This window comes from Chrysemys picta, chromosome 8, assembly GCF_011386835.1.
Source record: "Chrysemys picta bellii isolate R12L10 chromosome 8, ASM1138683v2, whole genome shotgun sequence".
Classification (NCBI taxonomy): domain Eukaryota; kingdom Metazoa; phylum Chordata; order Testudines; family Emydidae; genus Chrysemys; species Chrysemys picta.
This window is the reverse complement of record NC_088798.1, coordinates 74,226,232-74,248,442: the sequence shown is the minus strand read 5'-3', so window position 1 is coordinate 74,248,442 and position 22,211 is coordinate 74,226,232. Positions and strand designations below refer to the sequence as shown.

At 40.4% G+C, this 22,211-nt stretch overlaps 1 protein-coding gene across 4 annotated transcripts in view; it reads left to right on the top strand.

The window, feature by feature from the left end:
* LOC135973260 (mediator of RNA polymerase II transcription subunit 15-like) overlaps positions 1-21,159 on the top strand; it is a 43,977-nt gene extending 22,818 nt beyond the window's left edge. For 2 of the 4 annotated variants that reach the window (XM_065555858.1, XM_065555860.1), the window contains 3 exons: positions 3,691-3,756; positions 4,810-19,852; positions 20,449-21,159. In XM_065555858.1, coding sequence (XP_065411930.1) covers positions 19,315-19,852; positions 20,449-20,951 — 1,041 coding nt within the window. In that variant the 5' untranslated portion in view covers positions 3,691-3,756; positions 4,810-19,314 and the 3' untranslated portion in view covers positions 20,952-21,159. The remainder of the gene's footprint in view (positions 1-3,690; positions 3,757-4,809; positions 19,853-20,448) is intronic. The other 2 variants (XM_065555859.1, XM_065555861.1) reach the window with 2 other exon arrangements.
* The last annotated feature ends 1,052 nt before the right edge of the window (positions 21,160-22,211 follow it).

Genomic DNA, 22,211 nt, shown 5'->3' with positions numbered 1-22,211 from the left:
CATAAATCCAAAAATATTTAATAGATTTCAATTGATATTCTACTGTTTAACAGTGCAATTAATCGTGACTGATTTTTTAATCATTAATTTTTTTAAGTTAATCGTGTGAGTTAACTGCGATTAATCGACAGCCCTAATATTAACTGATGATTTAGAAAAGGGGGTGAACAGCGAGGTTATTTAGGTTACCCAAGTCTAGAGAAGGCTGAGGAGCTTAAGAAGGGCCTGGCAAAGCTAGGTGAATAGGCAGCATGAAGGCAGGTGGAATTCAGTGCTGAGGAATGCAAAAAAAAAAAAAAAAAAAAAAAAGCACAGTGGAAGAAATAATTAGCAATACCTTGGATATATTCTTGGGTTTTAAAAAAATTAAGATACATGAAGAATGGGATAGAAATTTGGACTACTATGCCTCTATCTATGCGCTCTCATCATCCTCTGGAGAATCCTCTGTCAGACAGGGTACCGGACTAGGAAGACTACTAGTCTGATCTCCAATTTACTTTGTTACTCCAGTCTGTGATTGTTAGGCCACAAGTAAACTACATTTTGTTATAAGGCACTTAGTGATGATATATCCTCTGATGTAAAAGTCATATTTTCGATCCTTCCCACGTTTTAGCCCATGATCCTGATTTTTAATTGCTTGGATTTTATTCCAGATTCTGAGCGCCTGAGCACTGTTCTGAGGTCAGAGTGCATTAAACACTTAGTTTCATGGTTTTTAATACCATTGTTTAAAAGGTCTCCAGGACTTTCCTGGTTTTTTTTTTTTCTTGATGAGTTGGCAGTTACCCATTGAAAGAATTTTTGTTTAAAAAAAAAAAGCACAGATTTCCCCTCCCCCCAGCATTAATTTCAATTTCATACTCAATATTTGTAGTTTAAAGTATATCATCCAGTTTGTAAGGTGATTTGGGTTCTGATCCTGCATATGTGCAGTGAGCCTAGCAGGAGTCCCATGATGACCAAATGGCTCTTCAGGGTCAGGCCTTTAACAGTTAAAGTTTTCATATTTGTTACATTTTAATCTGGGATTAGATAGAGAAATGTGTATGGACAAGTCAAAAAAGACTTCTTGTGTTGATGATTGCATACCTGGCTTAGTAATAGTGGTAATTCTTATTTTTCTAGGATGTACATCAAATTATACATCTGCAAGGCTATTTTTATGTTGAGGTTTTTTTTTTAAGAGCAGGTATTTAATTTGTAGTATGATTTTTTTTCAAATGTATTAAGTAGATCTGCCTTTAAATTACTGTAGTTAGAGTATACATTTCAGTTATTGTTGCTGCTCTATAAATGAGGTTCTGTACTTGTCTACACATTGGGTTGAGCTTAATGTGAGTGTCAAAGACTTGAAGAGATAAAAATGCTGTTTATGTTATGTTTTTCTGCTTGTTTTTCATCACTGAAATACTAGGAATGTCAAGTCTTGTCTTCCCCATTTTATTTACTATGGGTCTCTGTAGGAGGACCCAGGTATGTGTATTTGGGGCTCTCTCCACTCTTAAATGAAAGCTGGGATCAGTAGAGAAAAAATATTCTGTTTTTAAACACTTGGGAGGCACTCAGATAATACCATGATTGGGTCCATATAAATACTGTAGGTAGATATAAGGGCCAAGGATGTTGCCTTTTCGGGTGGTTTTCAGCTGTTAGATGTCTGACATAAATAGATTAAACTTAAAAATAAAAGTTTTAAGTAGTCTGAGTAAAAAATAAAAAAAACCTTAATTTCTTAATTGATCAGATTTCATTTCCCAGATATCTGATACCATAAATCTACTCAGTCCCTAATCATCCATAGTCTTCCAGGAAACACAAGGTAGACAAGACCTGAATTGTTAATATAAAAAACAGGTAGGAAAATAAACCTTCATTTAAAAACAAAACTCTTTCAGGTCTTCTTCAGCCACCATAAAGATAAAGAAAAGGGTATAAATATTTCCTTTCCAGATCTGCTTTAAGGTCAAGCTGCACTCTGCTGGGCTAGAAAGCCAAAAAGTAGAGAATCTGTTCAGGAGGGAATGTCATGTACTGGGGCAGACATGTATGCAGCAACTGTCTGCCCCTAATGCTGCAGCTGGGGGGGGGGGGGTAATTGGGCAAGATGGAGGCATGTCCAGTGGGTGAATATTCAAGGGCCAAAATCAGTGTGGGAGGGGATCAGCAGGCTGCAAATAGTAATTCCATCCCAATCAAATAACAACATGATGTTGGGTACGTAGGTGAGCTGGAGTATATGTCTGGAAGAAGATTCCTTCCTGCAGACCCACTGTGCTTCAGCATACATCTCTGAGTAAAGCTTTGTTTGCTTGGACTTTCCTCTGTGTAATGGTCCTTAATGGAGTTATATGTATGAGAATAGCCTTGAAACTTTATAAGGTCCAAGTTCTCTGCAGTTCTTGTCATGGCATATGTTCTCCCATGCATGTGTATGTAGCACCTAATAAGATTAATACATCTTGCGACTTAAATATATAATCAACAAAAATGGCCAGTTTGTAAACAGGTGTATTGGTGGAGTGTAATCCCTTCTGTAGTGCCATGGTATTTTGTATTTCAGCCACATGCATTCTTGTATCTTAAAAGGTACAAAAAATAAAGAAATCTCTATTTGTAATGCCATTCACATACTTAGTGAGCTGGTTTACTGTAGCTGTTAAGTTTGTGTTTAGGAAGTTAAATGTAGTCGGTATTCAAGATGTCATAAACTTTAATCCTAAATTTTGAGTACCAGAAAAGTTAAATGAGGATTTTTTGTCCAAAAGTTTTATGTAAAGTTTTGTTTTCCCTTTGTTTATTTAGGTTATTTTAAAGCTGTTCTTTCTTTTTAGCCCTGACACACTGTTCTGTTCCATGGGGGTTTCTTGTCATCTTGACCTTATGTTTGTAAATATTATTGAGAATATAATGCTATATGTAAAAATGTGTCTGTGGCTCATGTAGTATGTTCTGTGGTTTGAATCAACCACAGAATTCTGGAACTTCTTGTACCTTGTACTTCGGTTAGATGTTAAACTTTTAACACTTCTTCTCATGTCCAGTGTGGACCAACTCTTTATTTTTGGAAATAAATAAGCATGTAAATAAAATGAAAGGGTTTATAACCACTTATAAGAAAATTCTTTATTTAAAAGTTAGATAAATTAAATATTGTATATTTTCTGATATCTCATGTGGTGGGATGACAATCAAAATCCCAAAGGCTGAAATCCAAGTAGTTGTTGGGATGATGAGATACCATACTATGTACAAATGAATTTCTTTCAAGTAATTATGAAAAGAACATCAGTCTCCCAGGCTGCCTGTCAGTCAAGCATCTTCCAGTTAACTACAGTGGTTTGGAAAGGGCGGGGGGTGGGGGGGGAGAAATTCAGAAGGAGGCATGCAGGGTTTGTTTGTTGGTTTAAATCTTATTTTCCTTTCAACATAAGGCTTCTGGTTTGGGGCACTTAATTTGCCAAAAATATTCTGTTGATTGTGTGGCAGGCTAGAGGGTGGTGAGCAATTCAATTTGAAACTGTCCTGTTTCATGGGCATGTTTCTTCCGTCTGCCCCTAGTGTGAAATTCCTTAGAACTATAGAAGTTTAAACTATAGAAATCAGGAACACAATGACATATTTTTTTCTTCTCCATATAAACCAATATTTACCAGTAATCCTTTGTTTGTTTTTGTTTTTTGGCAGACTTTTACCAGTAAATATCGGTTTATCCCTGAAATCAGAAGCCCTAAACATACCTTTGTTTATAAGGTCAGTTGTCATTTCCTCTCTATCCTCCCCCATTTAATATAAATTATGTGATCTCTCAGGTAATTGAAAGGTACAAAGTTTGCTTCCTAGTTTTCCTCCTCTGCACTACCTAAAAGGGAACTTACGGGACCTAGAGAACGTCTATCGGTAATGTAGGTGTGAATTTACAAATTATTGTTTAAAATTTCAAACTTTTTTGGAAACTTACTTTTCAGACTATAGGTGCTTAGGTAAGCGGTGATGGTGGGCGCTCATAGAAATTCCCTAAAAAATAAATAATTAGGAGACTGATATTTCACAATATCGCGTGTAGTTCTGTTCCAGTATATTCATTCCTAGTCTTAGAAAGTACTTATCTGAAAATATACACTAGAAAATGAAAGCTCTCTCTTGCAATAGATAAAGGGGAAAAAACAGAATTTGAACAGGATCTTTTTTTAAACTGTTGACAAAAATGTGCTTTGAAGTTGAGAGAAGAGTCAAATAGTGAAACGTCAAAACTTAAAAGGACATTGTTGGGTAGTTTAGACCACAAATTTAGGTTTTCTGGTTATTTTACAAAAAAATTGAGTAGCAATACATTTGACAAAAGTCAATTTTATCCTTAAAAACCCAAAACAGGATTTGGAAGTATTTAAACTCTCTGTAATGTCTGCAACCAAACACAACAGCATTGTGCTCATACGCAAGAGACCGAAGCTAGCAAGGAATAGAAAATGAAGCTGACTAAACAGACAAGCCAAATTTCATTCTCCAAAACAGGTGAAATGCAAAGAGTAAAAAAAGGATTTTAAAAATTCTTTCAATTTTAATTATCTACAGCGTTCATAATGCAAGACTATTTTCTGTAGCTATTCAGTTGAACAATGTCCCTTTAAGGAGATGCAGCACAATTTACAAATTTTATCCTAGATGTGTTTCATTATCTTTGGTTTCATGCTGTCAGTACAAATCAAAGCTCTTGCAACCTTTGTTGGCGTCCATAGTGACTGGAGTCTTCCAGCAGTAAGTACATCTTCTGAGCTGAAAACTACCTTTCCTCCCCTTTTGCAGCCTGTGTGGTTCTGACTGCTGGCAGTTCTGTAGTACAGCAGCTTTAATCTGAGCAATTGAGACTGGTCCTACATTATCTTCAGACGGCTTGAGGAGGACTTCTGTTCCCAGTTTGGTACTCAAATACTCCATCCCACCTTGAGAAGTCACTTACTTTAAAAGGCAGTGATAAATTATTCTCTTTAGCACTAATGGAAAATGATATTGCAAAGCAGCTTTATTATGAACATTTGGTATATTCATAATTCCCGTGCAATCCCAAATTGGAGAAAAGAGCCTGTTAAAGGTATATATTACTCTAGATTTTTCTTACTGTAAATATTGTAATTTTATAAGCCTGTCAATATTTTATTAATTTACAAATATTTAACAAAGTTTAATCTGTGTGAGTTCAGATTTATTTAATGGTGTTCCACTTCTGTGGTTCCTGCTGCAGTCAGTATTGCATTATATTCTATGTAAGATTAACTTAAATTAAAAAAAAAGTTAACATTGATTTTAAATGCCTCTTTCTGGGAGAACAAAGTATAGAGGCGATTCTCTTCTTTAAAATGTAACACTTATACTCTTCAGTCCCAGTGCTAAAGTAATTTAATGAAATATTAGTTACAGCTTTTCAGAGCTAATGCAGCTAAACAACTGCACTTGGAACTTGTCATTTTAAAATTTGAGAATACTTGAATGTAAATGGCTTTTATCAGCCAGTTTTCAGTGAACAAGAATCTCTGCAATATCTAATGTATTGAAAAGCTAAACTCTTTATAATGAGTAAAGGGACACTGTACGATCAGTTTTAAGTTTTTGTAAAAACAAGTATTTTCAAAGACCAAGTTCAATAGAAATGTTTTCATTATTTTTTTAAAAATTCTAGTGAAAACAGATTTTTTGTTTGTTTGGCTGTATGCATTCCCACTAGCAGTGTTTGCATCCCGAAGATTGCAGCTTTGTGGTAATGTGTGTAAGCCAGAAAGCAACTAGAAATTGATTAGTTGCAGAACATGAAATCTTTTTCATTGTCCAAATTAAAGGCTCAAGCCTATGCCCTTTAAAGTCAGTGGCAAAGCTTTCACAGAAACAGCATCAGGTCCTGAGTGATCACTTTCTTCATCTCCCTCAGCACTGATGGGGAAAATAAATTAGAGTTTCTAAAATTCTTTGTTTTATTAACCTAAGATTCTCTAAAGACATTTTCTTTTTTTAAATTATTTTTTAACCTGATTTTAACCCTTTAACAATTTGATTTTAAGATGTTCATGTTCTCTGCAGAATTATCAAAAGCAAAATATTTTTTCCTTTCAGAGGTCAGGGAGGATTGATCTCTAATGTATTCGCAACATGACTCTCCTTAAAGGATCCAAAATATCTCAAAGGTTTTTGTGGCAGGTGATACTTTTGGGTTTACAAGTTAATCTTTATTAGAGATATGCCAATATATGCTGCTTATTGTAGTGTTGTTATATTTAGGCATTTTAGCTAACTTACAAATATATACTGTAACAGTATACTTTGTACAGACTTTATTTAAAAATTGAAATAAAGTAGGCAAAAAATAAAGATGTTTATTTTTCATTTAACTAAGCAGCTATCATTCTTTTGTTTTTAGTGTACTTGGGCACCAAACAATCTCAGAACGATAAAATATTTTAGTTGATAGGCCACATTTCAGAAACTCTGTGGATATGTGTATGTGTATCTGTATTGTATGTTGATAACTGTTAACTCTAGAATGCAAATAATGAAATCATACTCGTTTTACCATTCAGAAGAGAAGTGTTTCACAGTTTGACTATATTTTCTCTGTTTTATGACAAAAAGGCATTTATTTTTTGAAAGATGTTTATGAAGGGCCTGCCATCTGGCTTCTCAAGTCAATTTTTAAAATTCCAGAGTGGGGGTGATTACTTGTTTAGCCTTCGCTGATAGACCAAAGTCAGCTTTGACATCATATTGGGGTGCTGCTCAAATTTATGTTTTATGTCCTTTAAGTCAAAAAACAAAACAAGAAAAATCAAGATGTTAACTTCACTATAAAACAAATTCCTCACTGTACAGTAGAATGGATATCTCTAATCAATCTGTTGTCATTAATAATAGATTCTTATTTTTTTGAATTACTTATCTATTTAAAAGAACAGCAAGCATTGTATTTGCTAGTAAATATAAAGTGTTTACATGTAATTACTTAATAAATTATTTGATTTAAGATGGCTCTTATCAGTGCTGATTTTTAATGCAAAAAATTAATAATTTTTGGCTAATGTCTTTCAGCTCATGCTGTTCTTTAAAATCTCCTGAAGCAGTTTTTTTCCAATGCATCCGTTTGTTTTAAATTAAGTTCTGAGGAAGACAGAAAACATATGTTTCCCCAAGATTTCTGACAGGATTACTGTGTAACATTTTCCAACGTTATCTACGTCGTGATATTTCTCTTTCCTATCCAAAACAAATTATAATGCCGAAGTGGAACAGTATGCTAATAGCTGAAATATTGCCAACTAATGGTACTACGCAGCCACAGTTTTCACTTTGTGAATCCTGGCATTTTCTTTCAGCTGAAAGTGGCTTGTTACAAGTAAACATCATTTTTCAAGGTAATGAATTGTAAAGCCTAACACTGAGTGAGTTCAAACAAGACCAATGGAATGGTCCTTATATTCTTTCTCTGTTAAAACTTTGTGGGAAAAGTCACTTGTTGACTGGAGACAGGGATGGCTAAAAGATAGTTGTCACTCACATCCTGAAGTGGCACATAGCTGTTCTGTGGGCAATTGCAGAAGAGCTGGAGAAATTCACAAGAGATGTCCTCAGATGGATCAAAGTCATAGATTCTCAGCCTGAGGGTTGCAAGCAAGTGCAGGGGTTCACCACCTTCCTCGCTTTCTTAATGCCTTAGATAGGTCCCAAAACATTTTTATCTTGTAACATGGGGTCATGGTATGGAAAAAACTGAGACCACTGTTCTCTAATGATTATTGAAGCCTTGGGTAATGATGATGGATGACTTAGAATGTTGGTGTTAGGAATTGTGAAAGTTAAGACTTTCTCAGTGTTGGAGGAAATCCAATAGGCTAGGTAATGAAAGGGATTGGTGCGCTAGTCTTGTATATCTGGAGTTTTGAGTTCAAACCCTAGCTTGGGTCTTATGTGAAAATGGGGTTGGGCTCATCCTAGACCCTGCTTGGTCACATGATGGAATCGGGCCATAGTTCAACAAGACTTCTGGTCTCTGTTCAAGAGAAGCAGAGACTAGACTGGAGGGAGGTTGGATTGTGTGAATTTGGGGGAGTGGTGTAAAGGGACAGGTTTGGAATAACAGCTGTTGTAATTTAGGACTGAGGTTTGTTGAGAGAGTTTGTATGGAATCTGGCCATCAGTTCGTTCTTTATTAACCCTACCAGCATTGACAATACAAAGAATGCAATCTGTTTCTATGTCTCTTTTGCAGCCTGCTTTTGATACAGCATGCTAGTTAAGCCACAATGTTTAATTTAATGCTCTCAATATTAAATGTTAGGTTTAGAAAACGTGTCTTATATTTACAATTTCAGGTTTTTAGAAATGCATTTTTTACAATTTATTCAAGAAAAGAATCTAGTCAGTCAGAGGTGAGCAAAAGCTGAGGTTAACCCCTTACACTACCTCACCATTACACAAGACTTGTTCTGACTCCCAGCCAGAGGAGTTAGGCTAGGTATCATTGCATTCACCTGCGCAGCACCTTCACTCAAGTCTTCACACACTTACGCACACCCCAGCTCTCATCGGTCTTTAAAGACTCCAGGCTACATATGCTAATTTCAAACCCAAGCCCTGTCTTTCTCCTGCTCAATCCTAGATGTCACAAGATTCCACATACTCTGCTGCCACAACTCCAGATAATTATGCTTCCTGCTTATTCTCCTGTGTAGCATGCTTGTATGCAACTTTTCCTCATATGAAAATGGTATGTGGATGTGAGTAGTTGAACTCACAGTAACTGCCTTTCTTGTTTGGGGGAAGCTGAAGTGAAGCTGAGGTTTCAGATAGTGCAAAAGTATGTTACCATATGTAACACACACAGAGACTGAATGTGCTATATGAGTTTGGGCCAATGATTCACTAAATTGATATCCAGCGCCAAGCAATGGCCAATATGCAATACTTCAAAAGAAGGCTAAAACTTTCACAATGTACTTGGCTAAATTGTGCAGTAGCCTATATGTCAAGAGAACATTTCCTGACCCCCTGCAGCAAATATCTGCCACTCTGAATCCTATTTGAGAACTTCTTTTTTAGTATGAGTAATTACAGATATTGCTGATCATAAAATTATCCAGCCCTTTTTAAAATTCAGCTACCATATTTCTCTATTGTAATAATGGGGCGACACATCGGAATGCTGTTAGGAAAATGATCTTTGTCTGGCCCCAGTTATTTGACATGGATTGCAGTTATAAAAGGTAGTAAACCAGTCATGTGGCAGCTGGGCTCTGTTGACTCCTGTGGCTACTCTTTCATTTTCCTTGTTTGGAAAATCAAATACAAATAAATAGGGCTGTCGATTAATCGCAGTTAACTCATGCGATTATCTCAAAAAAAATTAATCATAATTAAAAAAAATTAATCAGGATTAATCACAGTTTTAATCACACAGTTAAACAATAGAATACCAATTGAAATTTATTAAGTATTTTGGATTTTTTTCCTACATTTTCAAATATATTGATTTCAGTTACAACACAGAATACAAAGTGTACAGTGCTCACTTTATATTATTTTATTACAAATATTTGCACTGTATAAATGATAAAAGAAATAGTATTTTTCAATTCACCTCATACAAGTACTGTAGTGCAATCTCTTTATCGTGAAAGTGCAACTTACAAATGTAGATTTTTTGTTTGTTACATAACTGCACTCAAAAACAAAACAATGTAAAACTTCAGAGCCTACAAGTCCACTCAGTCCTACTTCTTGTGCAGCCAATCGCTAAGACAAACAAGTTTGTTTACATTTACAGGAGATAATGCTGCCTGCTTCTTATTTACAATGTCACCTGAAAGTGAGAACAGACTTTTGCATGACACTTTTGTAGCCGGTATTGCAAGCTATTTACGTGCCAGATACGCTAAACATTTGTATGTCCCTTCATGCTTTGGCGATCATTGTGAAACCCTATGGCTTTCTGGTCACAGGACCACTTGTCAAAACAATTTTTTGCGTGGCCTATGCAGCTGAGGAGGATCTGTCATCTGGTCTGAAAATTGGTCTCTTCAGATTCTTAAAGATCGGACGTCCCATTGAATAAAACTGTCTGAGGTGGGAGAGCTAAACGTTAGGTTTGCTCCTGCAGTTAAAATATTTTTGTTCAGTGTCATCAAAATATAGCCATTATGATAATTTAAGTCCCAGTTCCAACTATTCAACATCAGGTTCATTCAGGAGCACTCTGTTTCTTTGACATCCCAAGATAGTAATTATGCCATAGAAACAACAGAAAGGCACAGACTTGAACTTGATAAAGAAGCTGCAGTCTTCTTTTACACTAACAACTTCACCTTCACTCTAACACAAAAAGCAACAGCAATAATTTGAAGTTCTTCACTTTAGGTATATACCTCCAGACAAAGTTCAACTGGAAGGTTTACTAGTAGATGCTGCAAATGGAGAAAGAGGAAAATTAGAAGGAGACATAAAGATTCAGCATTGTCATTTACTGTAAAAAAGTTTATCAAACATGAGAAATAACCTGATAATGGCTGCAAGCACCCAGTCAGGGAAAAATGCCTTTCCACTTAATGATATTGATTCTACAACTGGAAAGAAGGCTAAAGAGTATTGAAGACAGGGTCCTAAAGATGCCATCCAAAAATATAGAGGAGTATAACAAAGGATTGTGTGCTATTTTCTCAGACAAGGAGAACGGAATGAGAAGGCTCAGAGAACTTCTCAGATGCAATCATCCAAAACTTCTGAACTTCATTGAGAGAGAAGTAACATCTAATGCAATGCTAAAGCATAATGTGGAAATTCAAATATTTTGCTGCAGTCACAAACAACTTAACAATTGGTTGGTTGAAAGAGGTGGGCTGACTCCCGACTTGTCAACGACGCTCAGTGGAACTCTTCACATTTGTTGCCAACTTTTGTGAGTCCATTGATACTTGCAGAGAGCCAGTGGAGTACTTTGATCGGAACATAGCAGGCATGCATCCAAAGAAGTGGGTATTCACCCACGAAAGCTCATGCTCCTATACGTCTGTTAGTCTATAAGGTGCCAAGGACTCTTTGCTAAACTTACCAAAGCCACTGAAGGATTTTTCAAAGGGACTTTACAAATTACAAACAGATGACACTCCAGTTGCGGTCTCAATGGACATTTGGCTTGATCTATTTGATTATAAAGAACTGGGACCGCACAGGGGCAAAATGATTCAGAGATGCTGTAGAACCTTTTTATAACTCAGCCAACATGATTGATCCAAAACACAAAGGGCATAGGTTGAAACCAAAATAGGAAGAGGAGGCTGAAACATGGCTGATAAAACATGTTTTTGAGTCCCTTTCTTGTCCCATTTAAAATTAAAGATGCAGTTTTCCATCCCAAATTTATATTTGCAAAGATGGTTGTCAGTTTGTTGCCCCCCAAATGACAAAATATTATGTAAATAACCATGGAAGACAGGACAGCTGAAGGTAGAATTAACAATAACCCTGTGCTCTTGACACTTCAGTTCAATCGGGCATGCTTATAGTACATTCAGATTGGTTTGGCCAAAACTTCATAATAAGTTAGATGCTGAAATAGCAAATAATTTAGATATTGTTATACTTTGACTAAGGGAAGATACTACAAAGTAGTAAGCCAAATTAGAGAACAGACTGAGACATTGCAGAACTGTCGAAGTATAAGACAGTAAAAGTGTAAGATGACAAACTTTCCTGTTTTAGACAATGTAGCTTTTTATTATTGAGGAATAAATATGCTTAGAAAGTGAGTTACATGATATGTATCTTGTTTAATGTAATAAAACCTTCCTGAAGTTTTTTGAGGTTTTTTCAGTGGGTGTTTTTGGGTGGGGAAAAGCATAGTAATCCTGGTTTTAAGAAGCTACACACTGGGCATGTATTTCCTAAACAACAAGGGAGAAGAATTCATTCTGATATTTCTTCAATACCACTTGCTTCTAGGATAGTCTGCAAGCACTGTTGCCACCATCTCCAATTCTCTGCCAGATTTCCCTTTTAGTCTCAGCAACTGAAGTGGCTTCACTTGATCTATTTTTGATCAAGATCTAGTTTATTTTTGATCACCATGTTTTAAAGATGAGCTGATAAAAGACTGGTCTTTGTTCCTGGATGTACATAACTGTTGGTCAGGGCTACAAAAAGGCTATGGGTTAGTGTGTGCAGGCCAGTAACTTTGTCTGCCAGTAACTTTGTGTGACCTCTCATCTCATACAATGAGCATAAAAGGAGGGACTGTTTAGTGTTTACTGTACGCTTCAAAAGTTTACTTCAGTTAGTTCTTTGTGGAGATTCCAGTAGGCTCCATTAGAATCTTTCAAGTGGTCTGTTGGCTTCTATTGGAGGCCCAGGAGACCAAAAAGACCCATTGCTCTGTTGCACAATCAGCTGTCAGTAGAAATGACTTGGAAATGTTCACCTGGAATTTCCACTAGGGAGTTCCTCCTTAAATCTCACCATACTTCTGTTTATCTTCACTGCCATCCTCTCGTCCTTAGCAATCTCTTTAAGATATGGCATCCAAAACTAAGCACATCACTGGAATGGTCTCATTTGCTCTCTCATTTGCTCTATAGTATTTCCTGTCATTCGCTTTAACTCCCAGTGTACACTAGGCAGACCCCTCATTGAACTAGTCCCAGTGGCTCCTGGCCTGTCACCACAGATTAAATCTATGGTTTGTTTATCCATAAAGCAACAAGAAAGTGAAATATTTTTCACTGATAGCCTTTGCATGTGTTTTGTGGCTTGCCACCATTAGTGGACTCTGTGACTGAATAATTGTTAGATGCAATAACATATAAGGAAGTATATTCAGTGAGCAGCACACAATTTCACAGTAAATACAGACGCACAAACCTGCTTCTAGTTGGCATCCCAGTCTACTGGATTCTATTTGGATGAAATATGATTGAATCCATTGAGATACGCACTATGAACCTGTTCAGGCTCCAGAATTTCTCTTAAAGGATGATCTGCTGAAGCAGCCTAGCAATGAACATTTTAAAGCTTCCTCACCGTCTTGTTGATATAAACAAATTTTGAGTCTTCTTCGTTGTTTGAAGCCTAATGACTCCCAGCTTGTTCAGCCTCCACCCACCCACTCAGTCACTTGCCAGAGTGGGGCCTGTGTGTTTTATAATTAATAATGTGGATAGATTTTAGACATGGTTATACAAACTGCGGTTAATCAGATCTCAGGAAGGTCTTTACACCGTTGGATAAATGGCTTGAGGCATGGTGGGAGGTTTAAACCTTTCTTTAAGCCAGTAGATCGGTGGCCTGATGGGAGTGGAAAGCCTCTGTGCCCAGACAATACTTTGTCTCGACTTACTAACCTACATAAGAGGCATCATCCAATGATGCTGTATGAGATGTACCTTTGATTAAAGAAAGTCAGTGTTGGGACCTAAACAACATCATATTAATATGCTACCAAACACAAAAGGATAGTACTGATTTGTGTTTTATTTAACTTTGATGTGAGTGCAATTTGAAATGCTTGTTTCGTTCCCTCTTGGCTTCAGTGATGGGGGTGGGGTGTCGTGGGAGTAAGATCCCATATTTCTTTACAAATTGGACAACATCCGAAGAGAATGTTTGTGGACCAATGTGCCCCTTAGTCATGAGCACCTCCCAGAGCATCCCTGTGGCAACTACAGGAGCCAGTTACACGGAAAGGTAATATTAGGAAAGTGTGTAGTGTTTTTAGTTTCTTTTAATACTTTTCAGCAGATGAAAACCAGGAGAAACCAGACCCTGTGAACATCCAGCTCTCTGCAGACCACATTTTGGGAACCTCCATACTGATGAGTGTGTTTTCCAGAGGCAAATAAAAGCCACAGTAGAATATTCCCATTTGGTTTGTAGTAACTAAGAGTTGATGGAGGTGGGGATGCACGCTAATTGCTATTTCTTTCACTCTTTGAATAGCTCAGCCTGTCCTCTATATGACCAAGTAAAAGGCTCTGTACAAGCATACTTATTAGAGCTGGTTGGAAAGTCCCTGTCAACCACCTCCAAAATATTTCAGCCAAATACCAAACTTAGTTCAATTTGGAAATGCCACCAGGTTGCCTCCTGGGAACTGTAGGTTGAGTGCCTCATGCTCCTATTCTTTTCCCTTGTGGGGAAGATAAGTGATGCATCATAGGAGATGTAGTCCATAGAGAAGAAGGGGAAAATAAGGCACTGAAGCTATAATTCACATGAGGCACTGTGGAAGCATATTCAAATCAAAATATTCTATCTTTCAGGTGTTGGGTTTTTTTTAAAAAGAAACTAACTTCTCTGAGAAAAGCAGAAACTTTTTGTGAAAAAAAAAGTCAAAACCTCAATTTTCCATCAAAAATCAGTTTTGTTAATTTGTTAACCAGCACTAACACTGAATTCAACTGACTGTAGCAAAAAAAGGGGAGGGGTTAGGGGAGGACCTTCTACAGAATCTCATCTGTCTGGTTTTGTATAAAAATAACTTGTTGACCTCTTATTGAAACAATTAGCCTACAGCCCAAAGAAAAGTGAGATTAGGTGTATCAGTCAATATTCATTCTGTTATCCTTAGGCAGCCATTCATCCTGGGGAAATTTTCTCAAGTTTTGTCTTTTGTAGTGTATAAATTGTCATGGCCACAATTATATCCCCAGCCATTTCAAAGAATAACTTATGTTTTTAAATGCTTTATCAGTTCTCCAATCATATTTTCTATACTCCCCATTCATAGTCATTAAATAATCTTATCTGGTGTAAATGTACATCACAAAAAGCTATACTATCAATGGGATGATACAAACCATGACAGCAGTTAAATCTCAGGATACAAAATTTTCAATATTACTGTTCAGATACAGTACTTCATGCATTTCTCTTGTCTCACATAGAACCCAAGCCAACGGGAGTCTTTCCATTAATTTAAGTGGGTGCTGGATTGCGCTGTTAATATCAGCTCTTCTGAGAGCTTTCAACAGCTGCCTTATTAATGTTGTTTTAAATGGCCAAAGGGCCAAAACTTTAATAATTACATTTAAATGAAGCCAAACGGTCCTGGCTGTTTTTAGCAAGTGGGCACAGGGGTTGAGACAACAGTAAGGATCTCTGCTGCCTTTAGCTATTTCTGTTCTTACTGTCATGTAAAACAGCTACTCACTGAGTGTCCGAAGTCCTAACCAGCCTGCACCCCATGTGTACTACTGTGCTAGGCTATCATCTCCTCTCACAGAGGGAATGCTGTTCTCAGGGCGAGTCCTCACAGTTGAGTAGATTGCAGTGGGGGTGTAGGCGTGTTGGTCCCGGGATATGAGACACAAGGCAGGTGGGGTAACATCTTTTAGTCGACCAACTTTGAATAGATCTGATGTATAATGCTTTATAAATGGCGTACCTTCATAGAATATCAGGGTTGGAAGGGACCTCAGAAGGTCATCTAGTCCAACCTCCTGCTCAAAGCAGGACCAATCCTCAACTAAATCATCCCAGCCAGGGCTTTGTCAAGCCTGACTTAAAAACATCTAAGGAAGGAGATTCCACCACCTCCCTAGGTAACCCATTCCAGTGCTTCACCACCTTCCCAGTGAAACAGTTTTTCCTAATATCCAACCTAAACTTCCCCCACTGCAACTTGAGATCATTACTCCTTCTTCTGTCATCTGCTACTACTGGGAACAGTCTAGATCCATCCTCTTTGGAACCCCCTTTCAGGTAGCTGAAAGCAGCTATCAAATCCCTCCTCATTTTTTTCTTCTGCAGACAAAATAATGCCAGTTCCCTCAGCCTCTCTTCATAAATCATGTGCTCCCAGCAGCAGCTCCACGCACCAACGCTCCAAGTGCGTGCCTGCGGCAGCAAGCAGCAGGTGGCGGTCTGCCGGCCGCTGTGAGAGCAGCAGTCAAGGCAGCTTTCGGCGGCTTGCCTGCAGGAGGTCCGCCAGTCCTGCTGATTCGGACCGCAGACCTCCCGCAGGCATGCCACTGAAGCCATGGGACCAGGGACTTCCCGCAGGCAAGCTGCCGAAGGCGGCCTGCCTGCTGTGCTTGGGGCAGCAAAAAAGCTAAAGCTGCCAGCCCCCTAATCATTTTTGTTGCCCTCCTCTGGTCTCTTTTCAATTTTTCCACATCCTTCTTGTAGTGTGGGGCCCAAAACTGAATACAGTACTCCAGATGAGGCCTCACCAATGCTGAATAAAGGGGAATGATCACGTCCCTCGATCTGCTGGCAATGCCCCCACTTATACAGCCCAAAATGCCATTAGCCTTCTTGGCAACAAGGGCCCACTGTTGACTCATAGCCAGCTTCTCATCCACCGTAACCCCTAGGTCCTTTTCTGCAGAACTGCTGCGTAGCCACTCAGGCCCTAGTCTGTAGCAGTGCATGGGATTCTTCCGTCCTAAGTGCAGGACTCTGCACTTGTCCTTGTTGAACCTCATCAGATTTCTTTTGGCCCAATCCTCTAATTTGGCTAGGTCCCTCTGTATCCTGTCCCTACCCTCCAGTGTATCTACCACTCCTCCCAGTTTAGTGTTATCTGCAAACTTGCTGAGGGTGCAATCCACGCTATCCTCCAGATCACTAATGAAGACATTGAACAAAACCAGCCCCAGGACCAACCCTTAGGGCACTCTGCTTGATACCGGCTGCCAACTAGACATGGAGCCATTGATCACTACCCATTGAGCCTGATGATCTAGCCAGCTTTCTATCCACCTTATAGTCCATTCATCCAGCCCATACTTCTTTAACTTGCTGGCAAAAATACTGTGGGAGACCGTATCAAAAGCTTTGCTTAAGTCAAAGAATAACACGTCCACTGCTTTCCCCTCACCTATGGAGCCAGGTATCTCGTCATAGAAGGCAATTAGGTTAGTCCAGCATGACTTGCCCTTGGTGAATCCATGCTGACTGTTCCTGATCACTTTCCTCTACTCTAAGTGCTTCAAAATTGATTCCTTGAGGACCTGCTCCATGATTTTTCCAGGGACTGAGGTGAGGCTGACTGGCCTGTAGTTCCCTGGATCCTCCTCGTTCACTTTTTTAAAGATGGGAACTACATTAGCCTTTTTCCAGTCATCTGGGACCTCCCCCGATCGCCATGAGTTTTCAAAGATAAACTTCCTTGAATGTTAAATACTGATTCAATCTTTTCTAGGTGGGGCTGGGAGGAGGAAGGACTAAGCTAACCCCTGGCCATGTTGCAACCCCATGGGGAAAAACCAAGAATAGAAAACAAAACCGGTGCCTTAACCCAATAGCCATGTTGAGCAATCACTCCCAGTCCATCCCAACAAACTAGAGCAGAAGCCTGTGCCTTCACAACCAGATATGTGCTAATGAAACAAAACAGCGGCTTCCATCCCAGTGACTACCAATAATGAAGTAAAACAGCAGTGGTCGGGTGGCCATGGAGAGAAGGAGGGCAAAAGGCTAGCAGTGAGCACAACAGCAGTGAGACTGCTTCTATGCACCCTCCCTGCTAAGATGTTATGTCCCACAGGACGCACTGGGTTGTAGCACCAGCTGGGAAATAGGGCCTGTTTTAATGAAGAATAGTAGTTGTTTCCAAATAGTTATTGTAGATAAATATTTTACAGACATGAAAATGACAGCCACATGAAGGAATGATCAGCTCAACCATTCATTAATGTTCATGAGTCTCTCAATAGTACATTACCAATCCATTGTATCTATTATTCTCTTTATAGAGAGGGTTTTTGCCCAGTTAAGCACAGGCTCCTATATTGTGGCAACCCACAACTGCATGGTCAACATGTAGATTATTTATCTTAATGAGCCTATTGATAATTCCACCAGATCAGAAGGAGAATCTATTTTTGGTATTCAATCTTCTATTCTTGGGAGCGAAGTATTTTGATTTTAATATATTACAATCTATGTTTACTATAGGTGAGAATTAGCCTTTCCAACAGTAAACCCTTCCTTCAACCTTTGTCACATTGCCTGTGATAAACTGCCACTGAAAACCAAATTTTAAATAAGCGTAGTTAGCGTGCAAACAGGAGCAAGGAACATGCCACTTCTAGTTTACCTCTAAAAAGAAAGGTCAGGAGAAAATTTTTAACAATAAGAAATTTCATATCAAAAACAATAATAAACACGGGGCAGTAGTATAGCTCTTTAGAATTTCAAAGCCCTTGGCTTTTCAGCAATAAATCCGCACAACATCTCTCTGAGTTCAGTAAGTATCTCCATTTCACCAATGGGGAAACTGAGGCAAAGAGAGGTTGAATTACTTGTCCAAAACCACCCAGTGAGTTATGGGCACAGCTAGAAATACAGTCTGGGAGCTTCCAATTCCCTGGTCAATGTATTATGCCAAAACTAGAGTTGCTTTTTGAAAAAAAACTTACCTTTTTTTTTTTTTAAAGTTTCAGGAAGGGGGGAAAGGGTAAACTGACTTTTTTTTTAATCTTGTATCATTCACAAAGTAAGATCTCTAGTTTCTCCAACATCTGAAATAGTCACTATAGCTAGTAAAGGGATTGTCTCTTTTCATTTCAAACACAGAAGTATTAGAAGACAATGGCTGAAACCTTTTGCAAACAGCTGCTTGAGAAGCTGATTAACCTTTGCAATCTCTGCCCATGTCCCCATTCAGTACTGCAAATAGTAGAGGTCTGGGATTGTCAGGTTCATACTGTATGCTCCTTCCCTCCCGTGAAAGAGACAGGTGGTCTCAGCCGTTCAAAATACCCAGCCACAAATACCTACTGCGATTTAAAAAAAAACCCCAAAGCTCAGCTGTGCAAAATTCCAAGAACTGTTCTAGCCCATTCATGTATCAGGGGGTAGCCGTGTTAGTCTGAATCTGTAAAAAGCAACAGAGGGTCCTGTGGTAAGAAGTGAGGTTCTTACCCACGAAAGCTTATGCTCCCAATACTTCTGTTAGGCCTGGTCTACACTACGGGTTTAGGTCGACTTTAGCAGCGTTAAACCGAATTAAGCCTGGACACGTCCACACAACGAAGCCCTTTCGACTTAAAGGGTCCTTTAAACCGGTTTCTTTACACCACCTCCGACGAGGGGATTAGCGATAAAACCGGCCTTTGCGGGTCGGAATTGGGGTAGTGTGGACGGAATTCGACGTTATTGGCCTCCGGGAGCTATCCCACAGTGCTTCATTGTGACCGCTCTGGACAGCACTCTCAACTCAGATGCACTGACCAGGTAGACAGGAAAAGACCCGCGAATGTTTGAATTTCATTTCCTGTTTGCTCAGCGTGGAGAGCACAGGTGACCACGCAGAGCTCATCAGCACAGGTAACCGTGATGGAGTCCCAGGATCGCAAAAGAGCTCCAGCATGGACCGAACGGGAGGTACGAGATCTGCTCGCCATATGGGGAGATGAAGCAGTGATAGCTGAACTCTGTAGCAGTAAAAGAAATGGAAAAGTATTAGAAAAGATCTCCAAGGCCATGAAGGACCGAGACCATAACAGGGACACACAGAAGTGCCGCGTGAAAATTAAGGAGCTACGGCAAGCTTACCACAAAGCCAGAGAAGCAAACGGAAGGTCCGGGGCAGAGCCGCAAACTTGCCGCTACTACGCGGAGCTGCATGCGATCCTAGGGGGTGCAGCCACCCCTACCCCAACCGTGTGCTATGACTCTCTCACTGGAGAAACACACAGGGAAGACGGTTCGGGGAACAAGGAAGATGAGGATGGAGGTACTGTAGGTAGCTCACAGCAGCAAGGAAGCGGAGAAACCGGTTTCCCCAACAGCCAGGATATGTTTGTGACCCTGGACCTGGAACCAGTAACCCCCGAACTCACCCAAGACCCTCAGGGCACACAGGAGACCTCTGGTGAGTGTAACTTTGTAAATATTTGTAAACATTACAAAAAAAAAGCAAGCGTGTTTAATGATTAATTTGCCCTGGCAATCGCAGCCAGTACATCTACTGGAAAAGTCTGTTAACGTGTATGGGGATGGAGCGGAAATCCTCCAGGGACATCTCCAGAAAGCTCTCCTGGTTGAAATGGGGTGATTTTATTAAGGGGACATTCAGAGGCGCCCGTTCCTGCTCTTCTGACCAGAAATGTTCCCCGCTGTTAACCACGCGGTGGAGGGGAGGGGTGAAGTGATCATCCCAGAGAATCGTGTGTGTGTGTGTGGGGGGGTGGTTTACTTGTGTTTGTGCTGCATGTTAACCGGGAAACCGCAGCCCCTCCTTTTACATTGAAAACCCATTTTAAATGGACAACCCAATTCATCCTTGATATGGGAAATGCGCTGCTGTTTGCAACCTTTCCCGCATGTTAAGAAGGTTAAAAAAGCCAAAACACTGTGGCCTACCATGGCTGCCTGCAAGCCGAAATATGCGACCTTGTAATGAAAGAGTGTACCCATTGTTCTCTAAAATGTGTCTTTTTTAACCACCTCTCCCTTCTCCTCCACCAGCTGCAAATGTTTCTCCTTCGCAGAGGCTCGTGAACATTAGAAAGAGAAAACGTAGGACGAGGGACGATATGTTCACGGAGCTGCAGATGTCCTCCCACGCTGATAGAGCACAGCAGAATGCGTGGAGGCAGTCAATGTCAGACATGAGAAAAGCCCAATATGAACGAGAGGAGAGGTGGCGGGCTGAATCGCGGGATGAACAGAGCAAGTGGCGGGCTGAAGACGATAGGTGGCGTCAGCTTGCAGACAGACGGCAAGAGGCAATGCTCCGTCTGCTGGAGCATCAAACTGATATGCTCGAGCGTATGGTTGAGTTGCAGGAAAGGCAGCAGGAGCAGAGACCGCCGCTACAGCCCCTGTGTAACCAACAGCCCTCCTCCCCAAGTTCCATAGCCTCCTCACCAAGACGCCCAAGAACACGGTGGGGGGGCCTCCGTCCACCCAGTCACTCCACCCCAGATGATCGCCCAAGCATCAGAAGGCTGGCCTTCAATAAGAGTTAAAGTTTTAAAATGCAGTGTGTCCTTTTCCATCCCTCCTCCCCCACCCATCCCAGGCTACCTTGGCAATTATCCCCCTACTTCTGTGAGGAACTAATAAAGAATGCATGAATGTGAAAAAACAATGACTTTATTGCCTCTGCAAGCGGTGCTCCAATTGGGGAGGGGAGGGTGGGGTGGGGTGGTTGGTTTACAGGGAAGTAGAGTGAACCGGGTCGGGGGGGGGAGGGGTTTGGAGGGTTCATCAAGGAGAAACAAAGAGAAGTTTCACACAGTAGCCTGGCCAGTCACAAAACTCGTTTTCAAAGCTTCTCTGATGCGCACCGCGCCCTGATGTGCTCCTCTAACCGCCCTGGTGTCTGGCTGCGCGTAATCAGCGGCCAGGCGAGTTGCCTCAACCTCCCACCCCGCCATAAAGGTTTCCCCCTTACTCTCACAGATATTGTGGAGCGCACAGCAAGCAGCAATAACAATGGGGATATTCTTTTCGCTGAGGTCTGAGCGAGTCAGTAAGCTGCGCCAGCGCGCTTTTAAACGTCCAAATGCACATTCCACCACCATTCGGCACTTGCTCAGCCTGTAGTTGAACAGGTCCTGACTCCTGTCCAGGCTGCCTGTGTACGGCTTCATGAGCCATGGCATTAAGGGGTAGGCTGGGTCCCCAAGGATCACGATAGGCATTTCAACATCCCCAACGGTCACTTTCTGGTCTGGGAAGAAAGTCCCTTCCTCCAGCTTTCGAAACAGAGCAGAGTGCCTGAAGACGCGAGCAGCATGTACCTTTCCCGGCCATCCCACGTTGATGTTGGTGAAACGTCCCTTGTGATCCACCAGGGCTTGCAGCAGCATTGAAAAGTACCCCTTGCGGTTTACGTAGTCGGTGGCTTGGTGCTCTGGTGACAAGATAGGGATATGGGTTCCGTCTATGGCCCCGCCACAGTTTGGGAATCCCATTTCAGCAAAACCATCCACTATTGACTGCACGTTGCCCAGAGTCACTACCCTTGCTATCACCAGGTCTTTCATTGCCCTGGCAAATTGGATCACAGCAGCCCCCACCGTAGATTTGCCCACTCCAAATTGATTCCCGACTGACCGGTAGCTGTCTGGCGTTGCAAGCTTCCACAGGGCTATCGCCACTCGCTTCTCAACTGTGAGGGCTGCTCTCATCTTGGTATCCTGGCGTTTCAGGGCAGGGGAAAGCAAGTCACAAAGTTCCATGAAAGTGCCCTTACGCATGCGAAAGTTTCGCAGCCACTGGGA